Below are 22,700 nucleotides of genomic sequence, written 5' to 3'. Positions count from 1 at the left end.
TGAATTTATCTGAGTCTGTTTATCCAAAAGATCTGAATAGGCTCCAAGATATTTACATGAACAATATTCCATTGAATTCTTGAGGCAACAATCCAGTCAGAATTGTGTGCATTTTAGCCCCATTGACTTAAATCAGAGATAAAAGCTTATGCCTACATTGCCCTCTGAAATCAATGGGACTACACTTACATTTGGATCTTCCTGAAAAGATTCTGTGAGAGTTGTGGGAGAAGTCTGTCATAAGCCACTAAGTACTTATGCCAGAGAGGGGAAATTCTCAACCCAGCACTCAGCAGTCTACAATTCCACATGCACATGGAAGTGCTTTGTGCGCTGAGCTCCTTGGATACTAGCACTTTCTTTTTTATCTGTTTGCCATTGATTAAGATCTCTTCCTGAAATTTCGTGGAAGTTATTGTTACTGCAATAGGCTTCAGAAACAAAAATTAGCAACTGTTGCTAATGCAATTCCCTAGAGTTTTTCTAATGCAATAAATTTCTGCCATTGACTTGTTTGTTCCTTGTGATGCTTCGGTCTAGAACGTAGCCTTTGGAGGAATGCTGTGCTGATACGTAGCGGACACATGCTCTAATGGTCCTTTTAGTATTGATTTACAACATACTTTCAAAGTTGTTCAATCAAAGCCTAGTAGGGATTCTATACAGAAGAGGAGACTGCTAATACTTGGACCCCAAAAAATCTATGCCAAACAAGTTATCTGTCCTCTTTAACAACAGTTATTGTAGAATTCCATCTCTCCCCAACTCATCTTCATGGACTGTTGGGCACAGCAGGACTGATTCCATTTAAGCTGCATTCACATTTTAAGAAAGCGCCTTAATATCACTGTAAATAACTCTGATGCATTGACTTAAACAGAACAATCATCTTGAGCACAAGAGCTTAACCTATCCAATTTTATTAGAAGGAAAGGGAAATCTGGCACAGCAGAGGAGATATTCTTGCTTCTAAATATGCTAAGCAATATGAACCAGAATTCTTTCCATGCAAAACAAGACTCAGTTTGTAATACATTGGTTGCTGTCTTTTTGCCTGAGATATTACAAACCGATTTAGGTGTTTCTGTTGTTTAACTAACAGGGTTGCTTATTTGTCGCTCTTTAACCATGGTTGACACAGGATGGATTTAGAAACCTAGGAGTAACTTGGTAGCTACGGAAAAGCACAGGGGTAAAGAAAATGCTTTGCACACAGAAAAGACTGGGTTCAATAAGCAGCATCTTCAGGTTTCAGGGCTGGGAAAGACCTCTGACTAAGGTTCTTGAGTGTACAGTCACGGACCAGATGCAGGCACTCTTGGAAGAAACTACTGTATTTTTTTGCTCTATAAGACTCACTTTTTCCCTCCTAAAAAGTAAGGGGAAATGTATGTGCATCTTATGGAGCGAATGCAGACTGTGCAGCTATCCCAGAAGCCAGAGCAGAAAGAGGGATTGCTGCTTTCACTGCACAGCGATCCCTGTTGCTGTTCTGGCTTCTAAGATTCAGAATATTTTTTTTCTTGTTTTCCTCCTCCAGAAACTAGGTGCGTCCTGTGGTCTGGTGCATTTTATAGAGCGAAAAATATGGTATATCTTTTCTAGATCCACTTCAATCGGGGTTTAGGCTTGGCTTTGGCACAGAAACTGCTTTAGTTGCCCTATACGCAAGAACATTCTTCTTCTCCCAGGCCTTCGGCGATTTATGGCCTTTTAAACTGTGAGGGAGCAGGTATTTTTGTTTGTTTGTTACGATGTTTTGCATTTTTGTGTTTTTTATATTGTAAACTGCCCTGCGACCCTCAGATAAAGCACAGTCCAGAAATTTAACAAACAAATAAAAAACAAATTGGATCCTGGTGAGTGTCTGTCTATCAGAGTAGACAGCAGACAAAGAAGGCACACTCCCCAAAATTCCTGGGAAATTCCTAGCTGGGGGACTGAGACTAGGGAACAGAAGGGGAAGGGGTCGGTGCCAGTAAGGACTTGGACTAGGTTGAAAATGTGTCAAGTTATTTCCGGATTTTTTTTCTTTTTCTTTTAATAGCCAGGCTCATTTCAAAACCATGCTGGATACAAGCAGAGGGGCACCGGGAGTCAAATTATTTTAAACTGCACCCCCCTGGAAAGAGCTGTTGCTACTGCTTTCCTGAAGCAGTGCTTCTTAGGCTGATCTAGAGGCAGAGAAAAACAGAGTGGAGTTGTGACCCGTGTGATGGGAAAGCTGTCCATTGTGCTTCTTCCACTAGTAGGTCACAATCTACTTTTTCTGCTTTTTCTTTCACTCCTACTCTGAAGGGAGAAGGAAAAGTTAGATTGGGTAGTAGGGGAAGCTGAGGGTAGGGTCCTGTGGGATAGGGGAGGAGGGTTTTAGAATCAGAGCTCTTTTCTGAACTCTATGCAAAAGATAAGAATAGGAGAGTATGTCATCCTTCCCATTCTTAATTTTCTTTTCTCGGTTTCTCTGTTATAGCAGGCTATGCCAAAAATGATTAAGTCAATGAAAATCTTGCTGTCTAGGTCAAAAGAAGTGGACAAGAGACCACGGCAGAAGTTTGACCACATTTATTATGAACAAAGCTTATTAAGAAAAGGAGAACAGAAAAACTACTTGATAATTTGTGAAACGGCTCGGGAGAGCGGGAGGGGACATTATGCATGATAAATGTGTACATCTTCATGATAAAGCATGAAGGGGGGGGGGATACCTGAAAGAAATCACCACTCTTAAAAACATGCATCGTTAAAAGATTGTAAGGAACATAAACAGCTAACCTGATTTATATTGCACTTTTAAAAAGCTGGCATTGTTTCAGAAAGCTAGCTAAGAAAAAGATAACTCTGTAAAAAAAGATAGTGGCACCTCTGCAAGAATAAAGGCAACCACACAGAGAGAGGCGGGGGGCATATGTTAACATTTTAAACAGAAATTTACCCCCATAACTTTGTTTAAACACTAAGGCTTACTGATTACTGATTTGAAAAATTAGAGAAAGGCTTGAGGTCTGCTTGTCTCTTATATTTAACTATTAAACATCCTGCAGCATCCTCTTATGTTGATAAATGCAAGCAGAGAACAGTGCAAGAAGAGGCAACTTAAATATTTGGGATAGCAGTACTGAGATTTGTCCTAAGCAGGTCTTAGAAACCTTTAGACTCAAACTAGAGGAACAACATTAATGGGGGTGTGGGCAGATTATATAGGAGTCTGCTGGGATTTTAGTTAGAAATTTATTCTTCAATTTGTATACACACAATTAATGTACTGTAAAACTCAACCAGATCTATAGTGGAGAGGGGGAGAAAAAAATTCAAGAGTACTTCATGAATCAAAATGTTGGCATATACTAGAAAATGGAAATGGGATGTTCAGTAAAGTGCTGAAATATTTATATATAGAAAATGAATTTATACTTTCACTTCAAAATCACAAGGAGTTCTGCAGTACTGGTACAGAACAAAATCCAAAGCTTTCAAGATATCGGAATTACTATTTACTACTGGAAAAAAATATTTGAGAACAAAAATCTTTTTTTCAATTGTTCTGTTAATGCCACATTTTACTGCACATCCACTATTGATCTCGGTGCAAAGATGATGATGTCCCTTGAACTACTTTCATAGTTTTGGACATTTATCCTATTTTTGTCTAAATATAGCTGAACTAGATATCATTTAGCTGGACCCTTCTAAATCTACTCCTCCTAACAAGGTTAGGGAGAAGAGCAGAGCTAATGTTTTGGATACTCCAGGTGCCAAGTTTAAGCTTCAGTTCAGAGAAACTCGGATAGCAAGGCTGGGAAAGACCTTTGCTTGGAGCCTTGGAAAATCACAGTTTTGAGTACGATAGTACTGGGTCAGGACTATTTTTTACCCCACGTGCTTCACAGTTACCAATTTTAGAACTACAATAATGTATTGCTTTAGAACAGAGGTGGCTAACCTATGGCTGGCCAGATACTGCTGGACCACAACTCCCACCATCCCCATCTTTTGTCCATGCTCGCTGGGGTTGATAGAAGCTGGAGTCTGACCACATCTGAAGGGCCACAGTTGGCCACCTGCTCTAGAAGAACAGATATTAACCTAACCTACATATGTACCAGCTTTTCAGCAAGATACTAGGATGCAAAAGAGTTGATTCACAGCACTCGATGCCACAGCATTCAGCATAGCAGCCAATTCCTAGGGTCTTTGGCCCCCCAATAAAATAGTTGAGGGGGCCAGCTCCTCCCCCAAGTTGATGGGAATTGCTATTCCAATGGCGAGCGTGAACTGTGTCATGTGATTGATTATGTCAGGTGTAGCTTACCTGCCCCCTGCTCCCAATATTTTTGAAGTTGGCACCCCTGGCATTCAGCAACTTGGGGGAAACTGAGCCTGGGCCAGTAGCAAACTGGGAGGCAGTATCTGGAAAGTGTGCCCCCAGTCCAAAACAACTGCCACTTGCACCCAGACATTTTCCATATACCAACCACACTGGGTCTCTAAAGTGACACATAAATGCTGGGGTATTTGTTGGGCGTTTTGGCCCATGAGCTCACAAAGGCTTTTACCAACAGCTGCTGTAGTCTGCGTTCACTGGACTTTGCCTTTCCACAACCAACCTTCGGACTTGTTTACCTGGAGGGGTGTGTTTTTTTCTAACTCTGGTGAGATGTTTAGCATTCCTCCTCACAGACATTAAGAATATTTGCAATCTTAAGAGTCAATGGGAAATGGATACTTGAACTGCATCACTTACTGGTTTGTATCTTAGAGCATCTCTGTAGGATCCAAATAACGCTGCTTGTGCCCTCAGGAAGGCCCTGGCTACTCCATCACCGGAAGCTGTGGACTGCTTCTTCAGTTTATTTTTCAAGGCCGAGACCTGCGTGACAGAGAGGAGCAGTTAAATTAACACCTCAGAAATTGGTACAGGGAGACACGAACCCAATCAGCAGGCAAACCATGGTGTCTGCAGGTCAGCCAAAAAGTCATCCTCTTCCTTGATAGCTTATCTTTTTAACTGCAAAGAACACCTGCTGGTCTGTTAATTGAAATGAAAGCAGGGGAGATAGTAAACGGCTAATGCAAATTGGTTTATGCTCTCTTTTTTTCTCCAAGGCCTCTTGACATAAATAAGCTTTAATTATTTTACAGTAAATGGCTTGTGAGCCTCTCCTACTGCAGATTTCTTGCCACCATCATAACATGTGCCTACTTGTCTAAGGCGGCACCGACCGGGTTTCTTTCATTTGTCTGTGTTACAAAGGTTTTTCTGGGAGGCTCAGCTGAAGCTCAGCTTGTCACTTAGGGCAGCCCTATATAGTCCCTGGGCTCTTACTGGTGGCTATAGGAGACAAACTCACAAGTGCACAAGGTCTTTACCTTTCCAGAATAGACTTCACGAAACTCACTGTGATACTGAACGGGCCCTACTAACTAGTTGGTGGTGATGTGGTCATTATAGCTTAAAAAAAATAATTGTTGCATCATAAGGTGATTGCAGAAGCCAGGGAGGGACAAGCGTGTTTGCAGTAACTCACAATTAAACAACTCACAATTAACTGTGGTTTAATGTGATAGGTAAATCAGGCCCCTGTATGCAGAATATGCAAAATTTTGGGGTTACAGCCACTGCATTTATGCATATATGAAGATGGCAATGCAGATGTCATGCTTTGAAGGGGAAAAACTGCCTGCACAAATGAATATCCTTTTGTTTCTTCTTCATGCAAGCAGTCACGGCTATTCTTGTCAGTGATGACTGTAATTGAAGCATCAATCTAATTAACAACTAAACTCTGAATAATGCTAATGAGAGCTGAACACGGCATCAGAGAAAAGACCAGCTCTACAGGTGATAAACCTTCACAGTAGTGACATTTTCCAGTGTAAAGTCGTGGTTACTGTGATCTGATCAAAGAAACAGACCCCCATTGGGTCCAATTATAACTATAGTTTTGTGGGGGAAAATATTGAGTTATGATGTTAATAATCTATGCAGAAAGGCCTTTACAGTATAGGTCTTTTCCCTATAGCTGTGATCTTTTCAATTTATATCCAAACTCCATAGATCCAGATAAAAGTTTAGAGTCTGATTCATTTAGTCCATGGAGAGCCTACACCAATGTTCACTAAAACGTCTTTAAAAACTACAAAAAAATTACAATCTACAATTTTTAAAGTTACAGAGTTCAAGGTTGCAAAATAAATTTATGCAATTTTGTTACCTGTGAGTTAGTTTACTATTACACTGAGTTGTTTTTTTAATTAAAGTATATATATGTCATATACAACCTTTGAGAAAACTAGGTGCAATAACAACTGCAGCTATATTTATTTATTTACATTTATATACCACTTTTATCTTCCAAGGATCTCAATATGGTGTACATTTCTCAATCACTGCAGCATGGGGCTGGCTTTGAAGTATGGCCAAAAATGTTTTGGTTTTTCTTTAATTGGACATTTTCAGTATGTTCAAAAAAATGCTACAGAATGCAAGTGCCAGGCTAAGAGGTAATATAGCCCATGGAACCATATAGTCTGACCGTAATCCAAAAGAGGAACCAGAGACCAAATTGCAAACATGCGCTGGATTATGGAGAAAGCTAGAGAGTTCCAGAAAGACATCTACTTCTGCTTCATTGATTATGCAAAAGCCTTTGACTGTGTCAACCACAGCAAACTATGGCAAGTTCTTAAAGAAATGGGAGTGCCTGATCACCTCATCTGTCTCCTGAGAAATCTCTATGTGGGACAAGAAGCTACAGTTAGAAATGGATATGGAACAACTGATTGGTTAAAAATTGGGAAAGGAGTACGACAAGGCTGTATATTGTCTCCCTGCTTATTTAACTTATATGCAGAATACATCATGCGAAAGGCTGGGCTAGATGAATCCCAAGCCGGAATTAAGATTGCCGGAAGAAATATCAACAACCTCAGATATGCAGATGACACAACCTTGATGGCAGAAAGTGAGGAGGAATTAAAGAACCTTTTAATGAGGATGAAAGAGAGCACAAAATACGGTCTGAAGCTCAACATCAAAAAAACAAAGATCATGGCCACTGGGCCCATCACCTCCTGGCAAACAGAAGGGGAAGAAATGGAGGCAGTGAGAGATTTTACTTTCTTGGGCTCCATGATCACTGCAGATTGTGATAGCAGCCAAGAAATTAAAAGACTCCTGCTTCTTGGGAGAAAAGCAATGACAAACCTAGACAGCATCTTAAAAAGCAGAGACATCACCTTGCCAACAAAGGTCCGTATAGTTAAAGCTATGGTTTTCCCAGTAGTGATATATGGAAGTGAGAGCTGGACCATAAAGAAGGCTGATCGCCGAAGAATTGATGCTTTTGAATTATGGTGCTGGAGGAGACTCTTGAGAGTACCATGGACTGCAAACCTCTCCATTCTGAAGAAAATCAGCCCTGAGTGCTCACTGGAAGGACAGATCCTGAAGCTGAGGCTCCAATACTTTGGCCACCTCATGAGAAGAGAAGACTCTCTGGAAAAGACCCTGATGTTGGGAAAGATGGAGGGCACAAGGAGAAGGGGACGACAGAGGACAAGATGGTTGGATAGTGTTCTCAAAGCTACCAGCATGAGTTTGATCAAACTGTGGGAGGCAGTGGAGGACAGGAGTGCCTGGCGTGTTCTGGTCCATGGGGTCACGAAGAGTCGGACACGACTAAACAACAACAACCAATTAACTTGCAGGTTGAATTCTGTGTGCTGGTTTTGATTTATAAAGTCCTGAATGGTTTTGGCCTGTGGTTACCTGAAGATGCATCTCTTTGTACAGGTGCCCCTTCAACTCTGTGTGAGCATCAAGGTCAGTCAGAAAGGCCCTGTTGCAGGTTACAAGTCCATCTGAAACTTGGAAAGTGGTTACCAGGTCTAAGGCCACCTATTTGAAGCACTTTCCTCCCTGTGGAACTCATTCTGGAGGGAATCTTGTGTCAGGTAAGTTCATGTCAAGTTTTTAGAGAAAGATGACAAGATATGCATTTTCAGAAAAGCCGAGTGGTACCACTACGAAAGATCGACTTGAATTTACTAGTGGCTGTTGTCCTCCTGCTGTGGGACGCTCTTTAGTGTAAAGAATTTGTTGTACAGTGGTACCTCAGGTTACATACGCTTCAGGTTACATACGCTTCAGGTTACAGACTCCACTAACCCAGAAATAGTGCTCCAGGATAAGAACTTTGCTTCAGGATGAGAACAGAAATCTTGCTCCAGTGGCGCGGCGGCAGCAGGAGGCCCCATTAGCTAAAGTGGTGCTTCAGGTTAAGAACAGTTTCAGGTTAAGAACGGACCTCAGGAACGAATTAAGTACTTAACCCGAGGTACCACTGTACAGTGGTGCCTCGCAAGACGAAAAGAATCCGTTCCGCGAGTCTCTTCGTCTAGCGTTTTTTTCGTCTTGCGAAGCAAGCCCATTGACGGCTTAGCGGATTAGCGCTATTAGCGGCTTAGCGGCTTTTAGCGGCTTAGCGGCTTAGCGGATAAGCAGCTTAGAAAAAGGGGGGAGGGGAAAAAACCCGCAGGAACTCGCAAGACATTTTCGTCTTGCGAAGCAAGCCCATAGGAAATTCGTTTTGCGAAGCACCTCCAAAACGGAAAACTCTTTCGTCTAGTGAGTTTTCCGACTTGCGAGGCTCTCGTCTTGCGGGGCACCACTGTAATTATATTCTAATTGCTATTTTTATTAAGGGGCTTAAATGATAAGCAGATTGAGGAGCAAATTTTGGCTGCTACGTAGAATAAATAAGGTGTTATATTAAAAGACGTTCCTGAGAATATCCTAGCTTTCCCTCTTTGAGGTAAATAACTGTTACAGGATGCAGCTGCTAGGACATTTGTGGGGGGTCAGGCATTCAAAGCACAGAACAACAATGTTGTACCAGTTGCATTGGCTTCCTAGGTTCAATTCAAAGTGCTGATGATGACCTTTAAAGTCCTAAATAGCTTGGTATCATGTTATTTAAAGCAGTGTTTCCCAACCTTGGGCCTCCAGCTGTTTTTGGACTACAACTCCCATCACCCCTAGCTAGCAAGACCAGTGGTCAGGGATGATGGGAATTGTAGTTCAAAAACAGCTGGAGGCCCAAGGTTGGGAAACACTGATTTAAAGTATCTCCTATACCCATATGAACCTGCCTAGACCTTAAGTTCATAATGGGAGGCCCTGCTCACAGGCCTAGTTCCATCAGACTAGCAGGCACACGAGTTAGCCTTTTTGGTGCTAGTGTCTCACCTTTGAAAATGTCTCTGCAAAACAGATACATATGGTCCAATATATGAACTGTTTCCGTTTGCATCTTTTATGTACCGTATTTTTCGCCCTATAGGACGCACTTTTTCCCCTCCCAAAATGAAGGGGAAATCTGGGTGCGTCCTATGGGGCGAATGCAGGCTTTCGCTGAAGCTTGGAGAGCGAGAGGGGTCGGTGCGCACCGACCCCTCTCGCTCTCCAGGCTTCAGGAAGACATCCGCAGCCTAGGCAGCCCTGCGGGAGTTCCCACAGGGCTGTCTAGGCTGCGGATAGCAGCCTGCTTCCCAGAACGCCGGGTGCGCTGAAAGCAGAGTGCCCAGTGCTTCGAGAACACATCCGCAGCCTAGGCAGCCCTGCGGGAGGTCCCGCAGGGATGTCTAGGCTGCGGATAGCAGCCTGCTTCCTGGAGCATCGGGCGCCCTGAAAGCAGAGCGCCTGGCGCTTCGAGAACCCATCCGCAGCCTAGGCAGCCCTGCGGGAGTTCTCCGCAGGGCTCCCCACGCTGCGGATAGCAGCCTGCCGCCCGGCAGGCAGGGCGCCCTGAAGCAGAGCGCCCCGTGCGCCGGGCAGACATCCGCAGTGTGGGGAGCCCTGCAGGAGTTCCCCGGAGGGCTCCCCACGCTGCAGATAGCAGCCTGCCGCCTGAGGCAGACATCGGCCAGCCCAACAAGCTCGGGGGACAGCAGGGAGGCGCAGCGCCGTTCCTCGACCTGGTTTGGTTTCCCCGACCTGCTTTGGGGGGGGGGAAAATAAAGGGGGGGAATTTCCTTTATTTCCCCCCCAAAAAACTAGGTGCGTCCTATGGGACGGAGCGTCCTATGGGACGAAAAATACGGTATGTTATGAGCATGGCTACTGTTTTACCTTTATAGTTAGGATTTTAATCATTTGTAAGCCACTTCAGGAGTCTCCAAACACAGTTTATAAATACTTTAAATAAATAAATAAAATGAATTCAACACTACGTATTAAGAGATGAACACTATGTTGGTACTTCAGATTAGTATATCACACACACACACACACACACACACACACACACTATGTTGGTACTTCAGATTAGTATATTACACACACACACACACACACTGCATAGACATACACATAGATACAATCTCACACGTTTACTACACTCTGTTGACATAAAAACCTTAGAATCATGAATCAGGTTGCTTGATTCTCATCCCTACTGATTTCCACCACACTTCAGGACTCCAATCTAACTGGCGTACAAGAAATACTAATGAGAATTATTAAACTACTGTATCAAAAGTAAACTTCTGTTCCTAATGAAGCCACTATTCATTTAGGGGAGGAGGCTATATCTCTCAAGTGTGAGACAAATGCACAGTGAAATGATGTATTTCAAAAACCAAGTATGTTTGGCAGAAGACAGGAATAGGGCTTTTTCCTCCTGAAAGAGAAACAAAGGATTCCCGAAAAGCCTTACATTGATTTATTTTTCCAATTTTGAATACCTTAGGAGTAGCGGAACTGCTACTGGCATGGTAGTATTACTAACAGTCAATAAATCTAAAATATTATGTGTGAATATTGGAATGAAGCCATTAAGAAGATTACAGCACACAACACAGCAGAGGGTCCACATGAAAAAAAGGACGGGTAATTCAGGACAACTGTGACCGCTGACCTCTGAACAGTCAAGACCACTGGTCAATCTGACAAACTAATAGAGTTCACATGCATAGAAAGTCATCTAGCCTGTAAGTATAATTTAAATGCTTTGGCGAATGATTTAAAAAGGCCCGTTAAGTCTCAGGTAATTTATTAAAGAGTTGATTAGGCACAATGCCGAACAGTAATGTTTTTCAGATTTCAACTGATAACTTTTTCTTTAGAATGAAAAACCATCCACAGTAAGTGAGACATTTCCATATTAAACAGTACTGAGAACATATGCTGTTAAAACTACTGTAGGCTGAACAGTAGATATAAACTTTATATAACGATATAAGCTTTAGCCTTCATGTGGGGGGGGGAGAATCACAAGTCACTGAAAAGATTGGAAATCTTTTTTCCAAAAAAAATTAAATTAGTTTTTAGACAATGGCAGTAAAACTTCATATGTTTATCCTTCATTTTTCAGTTGCCTTCACTGCTACTCTTTTTTTATCTTTTTGAATATAAAAGTTGGCAATGAGAGATTACAGATATAAAATGATGAGCCTTATGTCATATATGCAGGAATATACTTACATCTACCGTATATTAAATAATTGCGTAAATACTTGTGTAAAATTTGGCATCAGTTTTTTTTGGGACTTATGGTTACTCAATAAAATGTCAACAATATTTTTGCAATTTACTGTCAACACTGATACAGGCATATGAATACTTACTCTTACTGCTGAATAATACAGTGTTGCCCTTTATCAGGTTATCAAGTAAAAAGTCTGTAGAGGCTACACAGTGCACATAGCCTATGCCTGTATGTGTTTTTAATTAACAAATTAGCTCCATGAGGAAGGTTTTTATGGTAGAGTTAGAATGAAAGGGATCAGGACAGTAAAAATATCAAATAACAAAACAAACCTTGTTTTAGCAGAGGGGGTGGAATTGAATTATGGAGTATACATAAGGTATTTCCTTATTTTGCTATATATATTTATACAATGAAGCACCTTTGTAAAAAGCCTGTTGTTTACTGAGTGAATACAAGGAAACCTAATTAATATTAGTAGCTTGTAGGCTTGTAGGCTTGCATGTAGTTGCAGACACTGATCCAAAAAGGTTAAAGTGTTTTCACTTACTATTTGCCCCCATTCAGAGAGGTACAAGAATCCAATGCACATACCATGTGAAAAAGTGAGTCTGCTCATGTAAGAGCTCAGTGAGTTCCTGTAACACTCACCTTTTTTGGCCAAACTGTGTTGTGAAAATCAAGGTGCGCATTAGATCCAATGGCACATTTACATTTGCCAGCAAATACTTTTATTGGTTTCAAGGTTCTGAGAATGGAGGTGCTCATTAGATTTGATGGTGCATTCAACTTGAGTAAATATGGCATTTGAAGTACCTAGGGACCTTAAGGTACCATATTTAATCCAGGGTATCTTGGTGAGATTGTTCAAAAGCCTCAGACATCTCCCCACTGGATGTACTTGTTTTAGGAAATCTCTGTATATATATTTTCAGTTAGAAAACAAAGGCATACAGGGATGTAGAAATTGTACTTAGTTGCTATTAGTACTGTTAGTTGTAACTATGGCGTGTGTAAAATGGGCCTAAGAAATGTTGTTTCCTCGCATGCCAAGCCAAGATATGGTCATTAAGGAAACTGTAAAATTTGCATGATGAAGTTGTGACTTGCCCATCATTTTGCATAAGTTTACACATTCCCTCTAGCCAGTTTTGACTAGTGAGCATAAGGAGAGCTGGGTTGTAACCTACAGACACACACAAAAAAAACCCCTATGTAATGGGAAAGCCCCACTGGGTGCAAAGTGCATTCTGCTGTTCACAAAAGAGAACTGAGAGTCCCCTGTGTGTTCAGAACTCTGCATGCGCTTTGAAACTACTCTAGCTTCAGGGTCTAATAAGCTAATTTCATTTCGGTGATTCAGACGGCAAGGTCAACATATATGTATTATGATTAAGGAATGAGTGGTTTGTTTTTGGCACAATAAAATAGATTCAAATTTATGAGAATAAGTAGACTTGTGGATAAGGTGGGTTATACATCTAAAAATAATTTGAGCACCACAATCAGTCGAGAAAACACCCTTTTTTTTTTCTTTTTCTGCCCCCACTCCCACCCAACAGCAAAGAACAAATGTATTCAGCTGAATATTTAATCTGCTTCTGGTCAAGATTAATTACTTCAAAAAGTATATGATAATTTAATACAGGAACTAAATAACTTGTGGTCTTAAATTAATTTACAATGAAAATAAAAATATAAAAATGCCTTCAATGTCCTATTGCCTTGAACCGTGGCATATTTCTTTAAAAGCACATAAAACCTAGCACTCATTTTATGAATAATAGATTATGATTTCTTTCTCATTATGGAACATTTACCAACATCTAGATATGTAACAACAGCTTTTACTAAATTCTGCCTCAAAAATGCACACAATATGATAATTTGAGCCTTTTTTTTCAGAACCATGATGCAGGATAGCAAGGGAAAGTAAAATGCTATTTTGGGGGGAGAGATCTTATTTAACATGAAATGTAGAATATGTTCCATTATAAGCAGCAGGAGGGGGGAATCTCTATAAGATCAAAGTCCAGGAGGAACTGGCATTTAATTTATCTTCCTTTACAGACAAAAGACAGTTTTCGTCATTTTCAAAAGGATCCAATGTCTTTTATGACAAACTGGGTTTGCAGTTTAATTTACAAATAGAATTATAAGTAAGCAGTCTTTGCTCTGCCAAAGCAAATGACAAACAGAGTAGGATTTTCAGTTCATGCAGCCCTCAGCAGGATAGAAGAGATTAAAATAAAACTGAAATAATTTAGAGAAAACAAATAAATGTTTCAGAAAGTTGAATGAGATCAAAGTGTGCATTTTCTGACCCCAACTGTACAAGCATTTCTTATTATATTGACCAGTGTCATCAGATCATTAATTAAAAGGAGATGTGCTGGCAGGTGGCAGGGAACCAGAAGCCGATAATTGGCCCCCTTCTTCTTTTTGCCTTCAAAAACTCTTCTTCTTCTTCTTCTTCTGCAAGATATGCCACTAGGCAGACAGAAATGCCTACTTTGTAATATAATGATTAAAATGAGATGAAGAGACTCTTGCGTTTAAAGCAGCTATGCCTAATGAATGCAGCTAGCTTTATAATTATCTTTTTTTCTCTTTCTTTCTTTTTACAATACGAAGCATGATGCTCCACTCAACGTGTCCTCAACTGTCAAAAACAGGTAAAAAAAAACACACCAAACACTCTTAAATAGGAAATATACAGCTGGTGGCATAGTGTTATTTTTGTGGGGGAAGGGGCATTCTTTTCATTTCAGCTAGTAAAAGCAGGAAAAAACGTCAGCGATTCAAGGAGCTAAGAGGATAAAACCAACGAATGAAACCTCTCAGGCTTACCACTTCACTTGGTAGGTTGCTCAGGTCATTAAATGGAGTTTCCAAAGTGTTTGTGTCAACGTTTAGCATCACCACATCCTCCAGTGATTTACTTTTCACTCTCTGTACAAGGAAACAAAATTGGTTACAAGCATCTTAATGCATCATTTGCTTATTTTAATAAGGTAAAATGCTACTGGTAACTGGGGATTCAGCAGAGTAGGAACATAAAGAAATATGGCAACATTTTTCCTAGCCTGCTTCTTCTTGTCCTAAGGGCCAGCAGAGAATCTTTACACAACACAAAATTAATTTATGGAATTAATCACCAGAGGATATGGCAATGTCTGCTATCTTACATGGCTTTAAAGTGGGATTAAACAAATGCATAGAGGATCAGGCTATTTATCATGGGGGTTGTATAGTTCTCTAGGATCAGATACAGTATGCCACTGAATTCTTCTTTCTGCTTTGGTGATCACTCATAGCTGAGTAAGATTGTCTTCCATGAACACAGTTTTAATAGTGAGTCCATAAGTGACTGTGGAGGCCAATTCTGGATCCCCACGTCCTTAGGTTTCTGGGCCGGAGTCGATCACGGTGAGGGTTTGCCAAGCATGTCGTCCTCTTAGCACATTTCTCCCTTTTGTCCTGAGTTCAAGCGTCTTTAAAGCCCATGACACCTTTGGTAAAGGCTGTTCTTGAGAGAGTCTTTAGTGTCAGAGACACAAGAAAGCCACAGCACTGGAACATCTGGACAGATATCCAACTTATTCCCTCAGTAAAAGATCAGAAAAGATCATTATTCTTCTTCTTTGGCTATTACTCATAGCCAAGTAAGATTGTCTTCCATGAACACAGTCTTAACAGTGAGTCCATAAGTGACTGTGGAGGCCAATTCTGGATCCACACATCCTTCCACAGTGGCGACATAGGTTTCTGGGCAGGAGTTGATCATGGTGAGGGTTTGCCAAATGTGCCTTCCTCTTAGCACGTTTCTCCCCTTTGTCCTCAGTTCGAGCGTCTTCAAAGCCAATGACACCTTTGGTAAAGGCTGTTCTCCAATTGGAGCGCTTGCAGGCCAGTGTTTCACAGTTGTCAGTGTTTATACTACATTTTTAAAGATTTGCCTTGAGAGAGTCTTTAAACCTCTTTTGTTGATTACCAGCTTTACGCTTTCCATTTATAAGTTCGGAATAGAATAGTTGCTTTGGGAGACAATAATCAGGGATCCACACAACATGACCAGTCCAAAGAAGTTGATGTTGAAGAATCTGCCCAGCCCCACAGGCCACTACAGTTACTAACTGAACTACAAGCAAAGAAGCTTCCCTGGTGCCATCTTGGAGCACTTTCTTTCCCTTCTGACAAATTGGGGTAAGAGGGAGCCTATCAGAAGTAGGTACATTTGGTGGGGTGGGGGCTATGTCATAAATTAAGAGAGCCAAATAAACCTGCAGTTATGAATCACCTGCGATGAATCTCACTCAAGTTCATGCAACTGACTGGTGCTTTCAAATTCCTTAGGAAAAAGTTCTATCATATTCCAGCTAAAACAACAAAATAAGCACCAGTCCTGCCAAGGCAGCTGTATGACAGGTGTCATTATTCAAACTTGCCAAGACATAGATTACTTCCTAAAAGATACAACATGCTATATAATATCTGAATAAGAAATATCAGGAAAAAATCACACATGTAACTTACTTGTTACCAAGTACCAAGTTGTACACACACAAACACTAGCTATCTGAAAAATCAGTATTCACTTATTATCTATATATTTTAAGAAGCAATATATAATAAATAATAGCATGTAGCAAGCAGCTGGTTCTCTTTCTTTTCCAGTTACCTCCCCTTCCATATTAAGAGGCCTAGATGCTGCAAAAAAAGCACAGAGTACAAAGTGACCGTTGCAGTGATAGAAAATGCCCATGCTGAAAAGGACCACAAAAGGACAAAAACAGGCTGAGGAATATTCAGGACAGGTTCGGTGGTTCACCCGAAGAAATGTACTCCTACACTGCAGCAACTGAAAATATGAATTCCCCCAATGTTGCTGAAGGGACCCACTTTCCATACAGTCGTTTCCAGTTATTCTCCTGCAATAATGCCAGGGTTACTTTTCAAATTTCTGCTGAAGATAGCTTCACTTTTTTCACTCTGAATACTTTTCAGGACAAAGGAGGAAGTTGTAGGAAAACAAACCATATATATATATATATATATATATATATATATATATATATGCTCATGCGCCAAATGCATAGAGAAATGAAAAGGCAGCCTTACTCACCTCCATTAAACTGAAGTGAACTCCAATCAAGTATGGCATGGGTGCACTGAAATTAAAAGTAAATGAAACAAAGTGAACTACAGTTATAAAACCTGAAAGGCTAGCATCTCCATTCACTTTGCCGTATTTGCCTGCAAAGCTACTGTAAGATGGTAGTCTGCAACTTTCAATGGCAGTGTGCCAGTGGATATTTAAGAATGGCAATCGGTCTAGAGATCTCATCTTCAATTGACAGGTCAGGATGCACACGTGGGTTGTGCCGGGATCCAAGGTGAGTCACAACAGGAGCATCACCACCATGCAAATATATGGTAGAAATTAAGAAATGGGTCTCTAAATGCATGTTTGGTTTAAAAGTGGGTCTTGGGTCTTAAAAGGCTGGAGATATGTGGTCCACAGGATACTATACACAAGCTTTCATTTATGATAGCACACCCCCCCCCCAAGTTTCAGCCCAGCATATTCAAGTTGATTTCCTAATTATTCATTTTAAAGTAAGTTATAAAAAGTATTTATATAGGACAATTTTTTTTAAAAAAACAGAGCATCTTACAACAATAAAACCATACAGTAAAAAATTTAAAATCAGAGTTCAACTATTATAGAAGGATATTTTCTTAGGTTTAGCTTGCCATAGCTGCTTCATTATGTGAGGTGTCACTATAGTATAGAGTAATCCTGCCCTCTGTGTGCAGGGGCAGAGTATGAGATACTGTACCAGGTGATGACATTGCAAACCTCCATTCATACCACCAGACTAATCTTCCCCAATCTGGTGCTCTTCTGATATTTTGGAATACAATTTCCATCAGCTTTGGGCCACATTGGCTAGAGCTGATGGGTTTTCTATTTCAAAAGTCCTGGAGCACACAAGGTTACAGGAAAGCTGCACTAGGCTATTCAAAGACTCCACACATTAGCCACTCACACTGAGTGCTTCATGGTGAGGAATTGAGGGAATTAACCAAAACAATCCGTGTGTGGAGTGGCTAAAGCTGGGGTCTAGACTGACTCATTCTTGCTCCTTGCTAATTGATCAGAAAGCCATGGCATCCAACATCCAACTGGAAATTTCACTGAAAACCTCCCCACAGGGAAGGCAGGACTGTGGCCAAAGAAAATGACATAATGTGACATATGATGACACAACCATTCTCTTTGGCGATTAGATATAGCTGTCATTATGCGTAATCTTGTCACTTCACGATAGTTATTACAACCTATATGATAAAGCTACAGGAAATTAATAGAAGTGGTATTGAATATATGCAGGAAAAATCTCTTTCACCTGTGTGACAGTGTGTATTTGAAATTAATGCATTTTAAAATAGATCAAATCCCCACGACAATGTTATGCCTTGCTGGACTGCTACGAAGAGTTTTCGTTATACATGGCTTCTTTTCTTCAGTACTGGAAGTCTAATTTCACATATCTGAAGTCTCAAAATGCTGGTAGTTCTTATTGTTTCCAAAGCTGCTCTCCTACATCAATTATCTCTCCTCTTGGCCACCTCCAAAGTAATTACTATGATTAGCTTTATTAACCATCCATGGAAGGTGACAGCAATATAAAATACAATATTAAAAACAGTTTAAAACAACTTGCAATCATAACCAGAGTGGGTCCTAAAAGTATATACCTTAAATGTCAAAGGCCAGGGTAAAGAGGTACATTTTTGGCATATGATGGAAGCTGTACAATGAAGGAGCCAGAAACACTTTTGCAGGCAGAGCCTACTTTTCTGTAAGCTGCCCAGAGTGGCTGGGGAAACCCAGCTGGGTGGGCAGGGCATAAATAAATAAATAATATTTATCATCCACCGCTTCAAAACAGCTGAGGGGCAGAGGAACTACCAAGAAGGCCACTTATGCTAATATTAACACCCAAAAGAGTATGTAGGGAAGAAGGCAGTCTTTCAGACACTTGAGGCCTAAATCAATTAGGGCTTTAAACACTAGAGTTAGCACCTTGAATTGGGCCCAGAATCAAACTGGCAGCCAGTACAGCTGTTTTAAAATAGGGATTATGTTTTAAAGGAAACCCAGCCAGTAATCTGGTCACTGCATCAGGGATGAGCTGAATTTTCCTAGTCATTTTCATGGGCCAGCTCCGCAATAATCCCATCTGGAAGTTACCAAGGCATGGAGTACTTTGGCCAAGTCATATCCATTCAAAAGGGGGCAGAACTGGTGAACCAGCAGGAGCTGGGGGGGGGGGAGCTCTCCTAGTTACCAAGGCTACCTCAGCCTCAAGTGACAAGGCTGAATCAAGTTTGGGGCCTGATCCTTCCAGGGGTGTGCAACCCCATCTAGGACACACTACCTCCCCACGTCCTGGACATGAGAACCTATGACACCTAACACCTCTGTCTTTTCAGGATTCAGCTTCAATTTACTGGCTCACATCTAGTTCATCGCCATTCTCCAGACACTGGTCTAAGATACTGGCCGCCTCTCTTGATTCAGATGGAGTGGTGATACAGAGATGGGTTTCACCCCACATATTGATGACACTATACTCCAAACCTCCTGATGACAGCCACCAGCTTCATATATATTTTTATATTAAATAGCATGGGAAACAAGATGGAACCCTGCAGAAACAACAGGACCACTCCCATGGTGCTGAACAATAGCCTCCCATAACTACTTTCTGGACATGATCCAGGAGGTACCACCAAAGTACAAAGCTGCCTGAGACACCCAACAGTATCAAAAATCACCAAGAGATCAAGGAGAAAAAGCAGAGTCATACTCCCCGCCCCCTCTGTTTCCTGACAAATGTAATTAATCAGGGAAAGCAACCAGGGCAATTTCAGTACCATGGCTAGACCTGAAGATGGACTATAATGAATACAAGTAATCAATGTCTCCCAAGCATGCCTGAAGCTGTACTTCTTTAAGGGAACTCAGTACCACACTGGATGCTTCCATTAGACTGTGGCATCCAACTCTGTCCAAATCCAAGTGCTTTTGTCCCTGAAGTACCTTGCAAAGTTGTCACAAGTGGCCTCCAAGCAAAACTCTCTTAACCAGATGACAAAAGCCCATTCACCACTTGGAAAAGCTCTGCTGGATGACAACTTGAGAATGCAATGGTGGCAGAAAAATAACCCTCCTCCCTCATTTGGGAAATTATTTCGCCTGACAGAAGGGATATTTTAAAGAATGTAGTAGATTGCATTGAAACAACAAAGGCCATGGGGACCATAAAAATCTGAAGTAGAGATCAGAAAACATCAAATGACTACACATACATAGATGATTGTTGCCTTTCATCTCTAGACATCTTTATGTAAAGGGGGGAGGGAAGATTTGCTCTGGTTTATTTTGTTAAAAGGCAAAGTTAAAAGGCACCCAGATCTGATCAATAGAAAGAAATAAAAGGTTGTGAGCTGATGCCTATTAAATAAGATAAATACGTTTGAATCAGGATAAGGTTGCAATTTACAAACATATTTTCATACATGACTATTTGGTGTAGCTTCTACAATGTTTTAAAAGTTCATTTTACTTATATTTAGAATCTTCATGAAAACATAAAATTAGATGTTCTAAGCTAGAGAATTCCAGCATTTTTAAGTCCAATAACCTGCCAGCAAATGGGACAAGCATTCAGACCATGTCCAGCCCAGTCAATGGCATCTGGTTTCCATCTAGGATCTGATTATCCTAATATTTTGTTCACCTGCTTGCTGTGAGATGCAGCTGATGCTAGAATGGCTACCCAAAAATTATTTGCAAAATACCCACAATAGTTGCATTGCTCTACTGGTTATCCAACACAAGTCCTTCAGCATCCCTTGATAGGCTTTCTCCCTTATGAGAGAATACAACCCACTCTTTTCTGCATTTATGGATTTTCAACAGCCACTGCACATAAATAGAACAATCAAAGTGATCTGAAACCAAAGTTGGGAGCTCTCCCAATATTGTTTTTACATATATATAAAGTTCATATTGCATGCAGCTTGCCCTGCATTTTCCCAAACAGGTGCCCATTTTGATGGTATTGATTATCTGTCATAGCATAGTCTTTTGTGCTCAGATGCACGTGGCCAGCAAAATACAAGGGTCACAGAAGGGATTCAGCAGGGGAATGACTTGCAACATAGGGAATGTGTGCTGGGACCAATTTATGTCCCTCATTCATGACATGCATCGTAGGCACAGATGACCTAACACCAGGTTCACCTGAGACACAATGATACTGTATCACGAACCAGTAGGAGATGTTGGATAAAGCAGGGGAAGTTAGAATGAGCTGAATTGCAACAATATTTTCCCAGAATGTAGATAATTCTGGCAGCAAACTACCTAAAAACCACCTTAGTGCTCGCTCCTTCTTGGGTAAATATGACAGAAAGAAACAGTAGCTGAAAAAGTCACTTATGACTTCCATACTGCTCTCAAACATCAGAAATGTCAAGGATATCTTTGTAATGGCACACCTTGAGAATGTGAATAGATCACTTGGGCTGGGGGAATGCCACTTTGTGTATGCAGAAACTGCTGCATATGACTTTCAGTTTGTTGGTTTAAAAGAGATTTCATTGTTGAGTGTGGCCACGTTTTAGTCAGCGAACCAATGATCAATGTTGAATTTAAATCTGAGTTTGAATCCAAGTCCTGCTGCTTTGTAACTGGGCAGCATTAGGCAAGTCAGTTCCGATCTATAAGTTGGAAATAGTAGCAAGCAACCTATAGGAGTGCATTTTAGAATGCTTTATATATTACCCTGCATAATTATCACACAATGCAATTTGATGCATGTTTAATCAGAAGGAAGTCCCACTGTGTTCAGTGGAGCTGCCTCCTAGTAAAGCATGCAAAGGATTGTCGCCATAGTGGGAAATAATATATTTTTTTCTATCTTACCAGCAGTAGTCCAGAAGATGTGGAGGGAGCACTGGGATGTATATGTGTTGCCAGTACATTGGATATAGCAATGCGGATGACCCATGAATGCAAGCAGTTAACTAAAAGTAAAAACAAAACACAGAGCTGAGAACAAAGTAACAAATTCCTGATTTAAATTTAAACACCAAGAAAAGAAATTTCCGAGGCAGAATACATTTTACCAAGAACTGAAATGTCCTTTACCAAGAACATCTAAAACATCTGAATGAATATCATATGAATATAAACAATATAAAGGCAACACTACAATTAGTCACATTCTCATATAGAAAGGCATAGAGAAACAGTTGTGTTCTCATTTCAAAATGAGCCGATTCAGATTTGCAAGCCTTCCTCAAACAATTATTTTTCTTCAGACGTGAATCTACAGGAACAATACTGCCACAGAAAGTGACAAAGGCAGCCCTCCCATACTCAGGTACTATTCAGACTGTGATCACAGCAGAGGATGTTTTGCTTTTAAATAATTTCCTCCTTGGGCTGCTATCATTGCCCAGGATTATTAGAAAGATAGATCCAAAAAAACTCTGATGTGCACAAAAGTAGAAGACTGACTCCTACAAGAACACATAATGGAACAAACTCCCCCCCCCCACCGCCATCCCCATGAAAATTAAAGGTGACACCTGTAATTAGAATAAACAGAAAAAGGCCCCTGAAAAACTCAACCACTACGGGCAAATATACTGGTAATAGAAAGTAAAAAAAAAAAAAGACTAATGTTTTGTTTTCTCTACTTCATACTGTACAGTGGTACCTTGGTTCTCAAACTTAATCCGTTCTGGAAGTCCGTTCCAAAACCAAGGCGCACTTTCCCAGAGAAAGTAATGCAAGATGGATTAATCCGTTCCAGAATTTTAGAAACAACCCCTAAAACAGCAATTTAATATGAATTTTACTGTCTAACGAGACCCTTGATCCATAAAATGAAAGTGATAAACAATGTACTGCAGTCACACAATCAATGAATCAGTAGCTGAACTGGGTTCCACACAAGTCACACAAACAAAAAGCCACAAAAACAAAAACTCAAAATAAATAGCAAAAACAGACAGACCTCAGCGTGACACTCAAAACGGAAGTGTGGCACTCAAAATGGAAGTGTAACACTCAAAACAGAGCACATTCGGCTTCCGAAAATAGTTCGCAAACTGAAACACTTACTT

General features: G+C 40.7%; 1 protein-coding gene across 2 annotated transcripts in view; it reads right to left on the bottom strand.

Annotated features, from left to right (window-relative positions):
* Positions 1–22,700, bottom strand: part of DENND1B (DENN domain containing 1B) — a 176,344-nt gene that overhangs the window by 42,921 nt on the left and 110,723 nt on the right. For both annotated transcript variants that reach the window (XM_081865866.1, XM_081865867.1), the window contains exons 10-13: positions 21,493–21,593; positions 16,615–16,660; positions 14,340–14,441; positions 4,745–4,870 (exon numbers count right to left, since the gene is read on the bottom strand). In XM_081865866.1, coding sequence (XP_081721992.1) covers positions 4,745–4,870; positions 14,340–14,441; positions 16,615–16,660; positions 21,493–21,593 — 375 coding nt within the window. The remainder of the gene's footprint in view (positions 1–4,744; positions 4,871–14,339; positions 14,442–16,614; positions 16,661–21,492; positions 21,594–22,700) is intronic.

Source organism: Podarcis erhardii (genome assembly GCF_964252035.2).
Source record: "Podarcis erhardii genome assembly, chromosome: 6".
NCBI classification, from domain to species: domain Eukaryota; kingdom Metazoa; phylum Chordata; class Lepidosauria; order Squamata; family Lacertidae; genus Podarcis; species Podarcis erhardii.
Note: the sequence above shows the minus strand (reverse complement) of the source record. Positions and strands in the feature narration are given on the sequence as shown.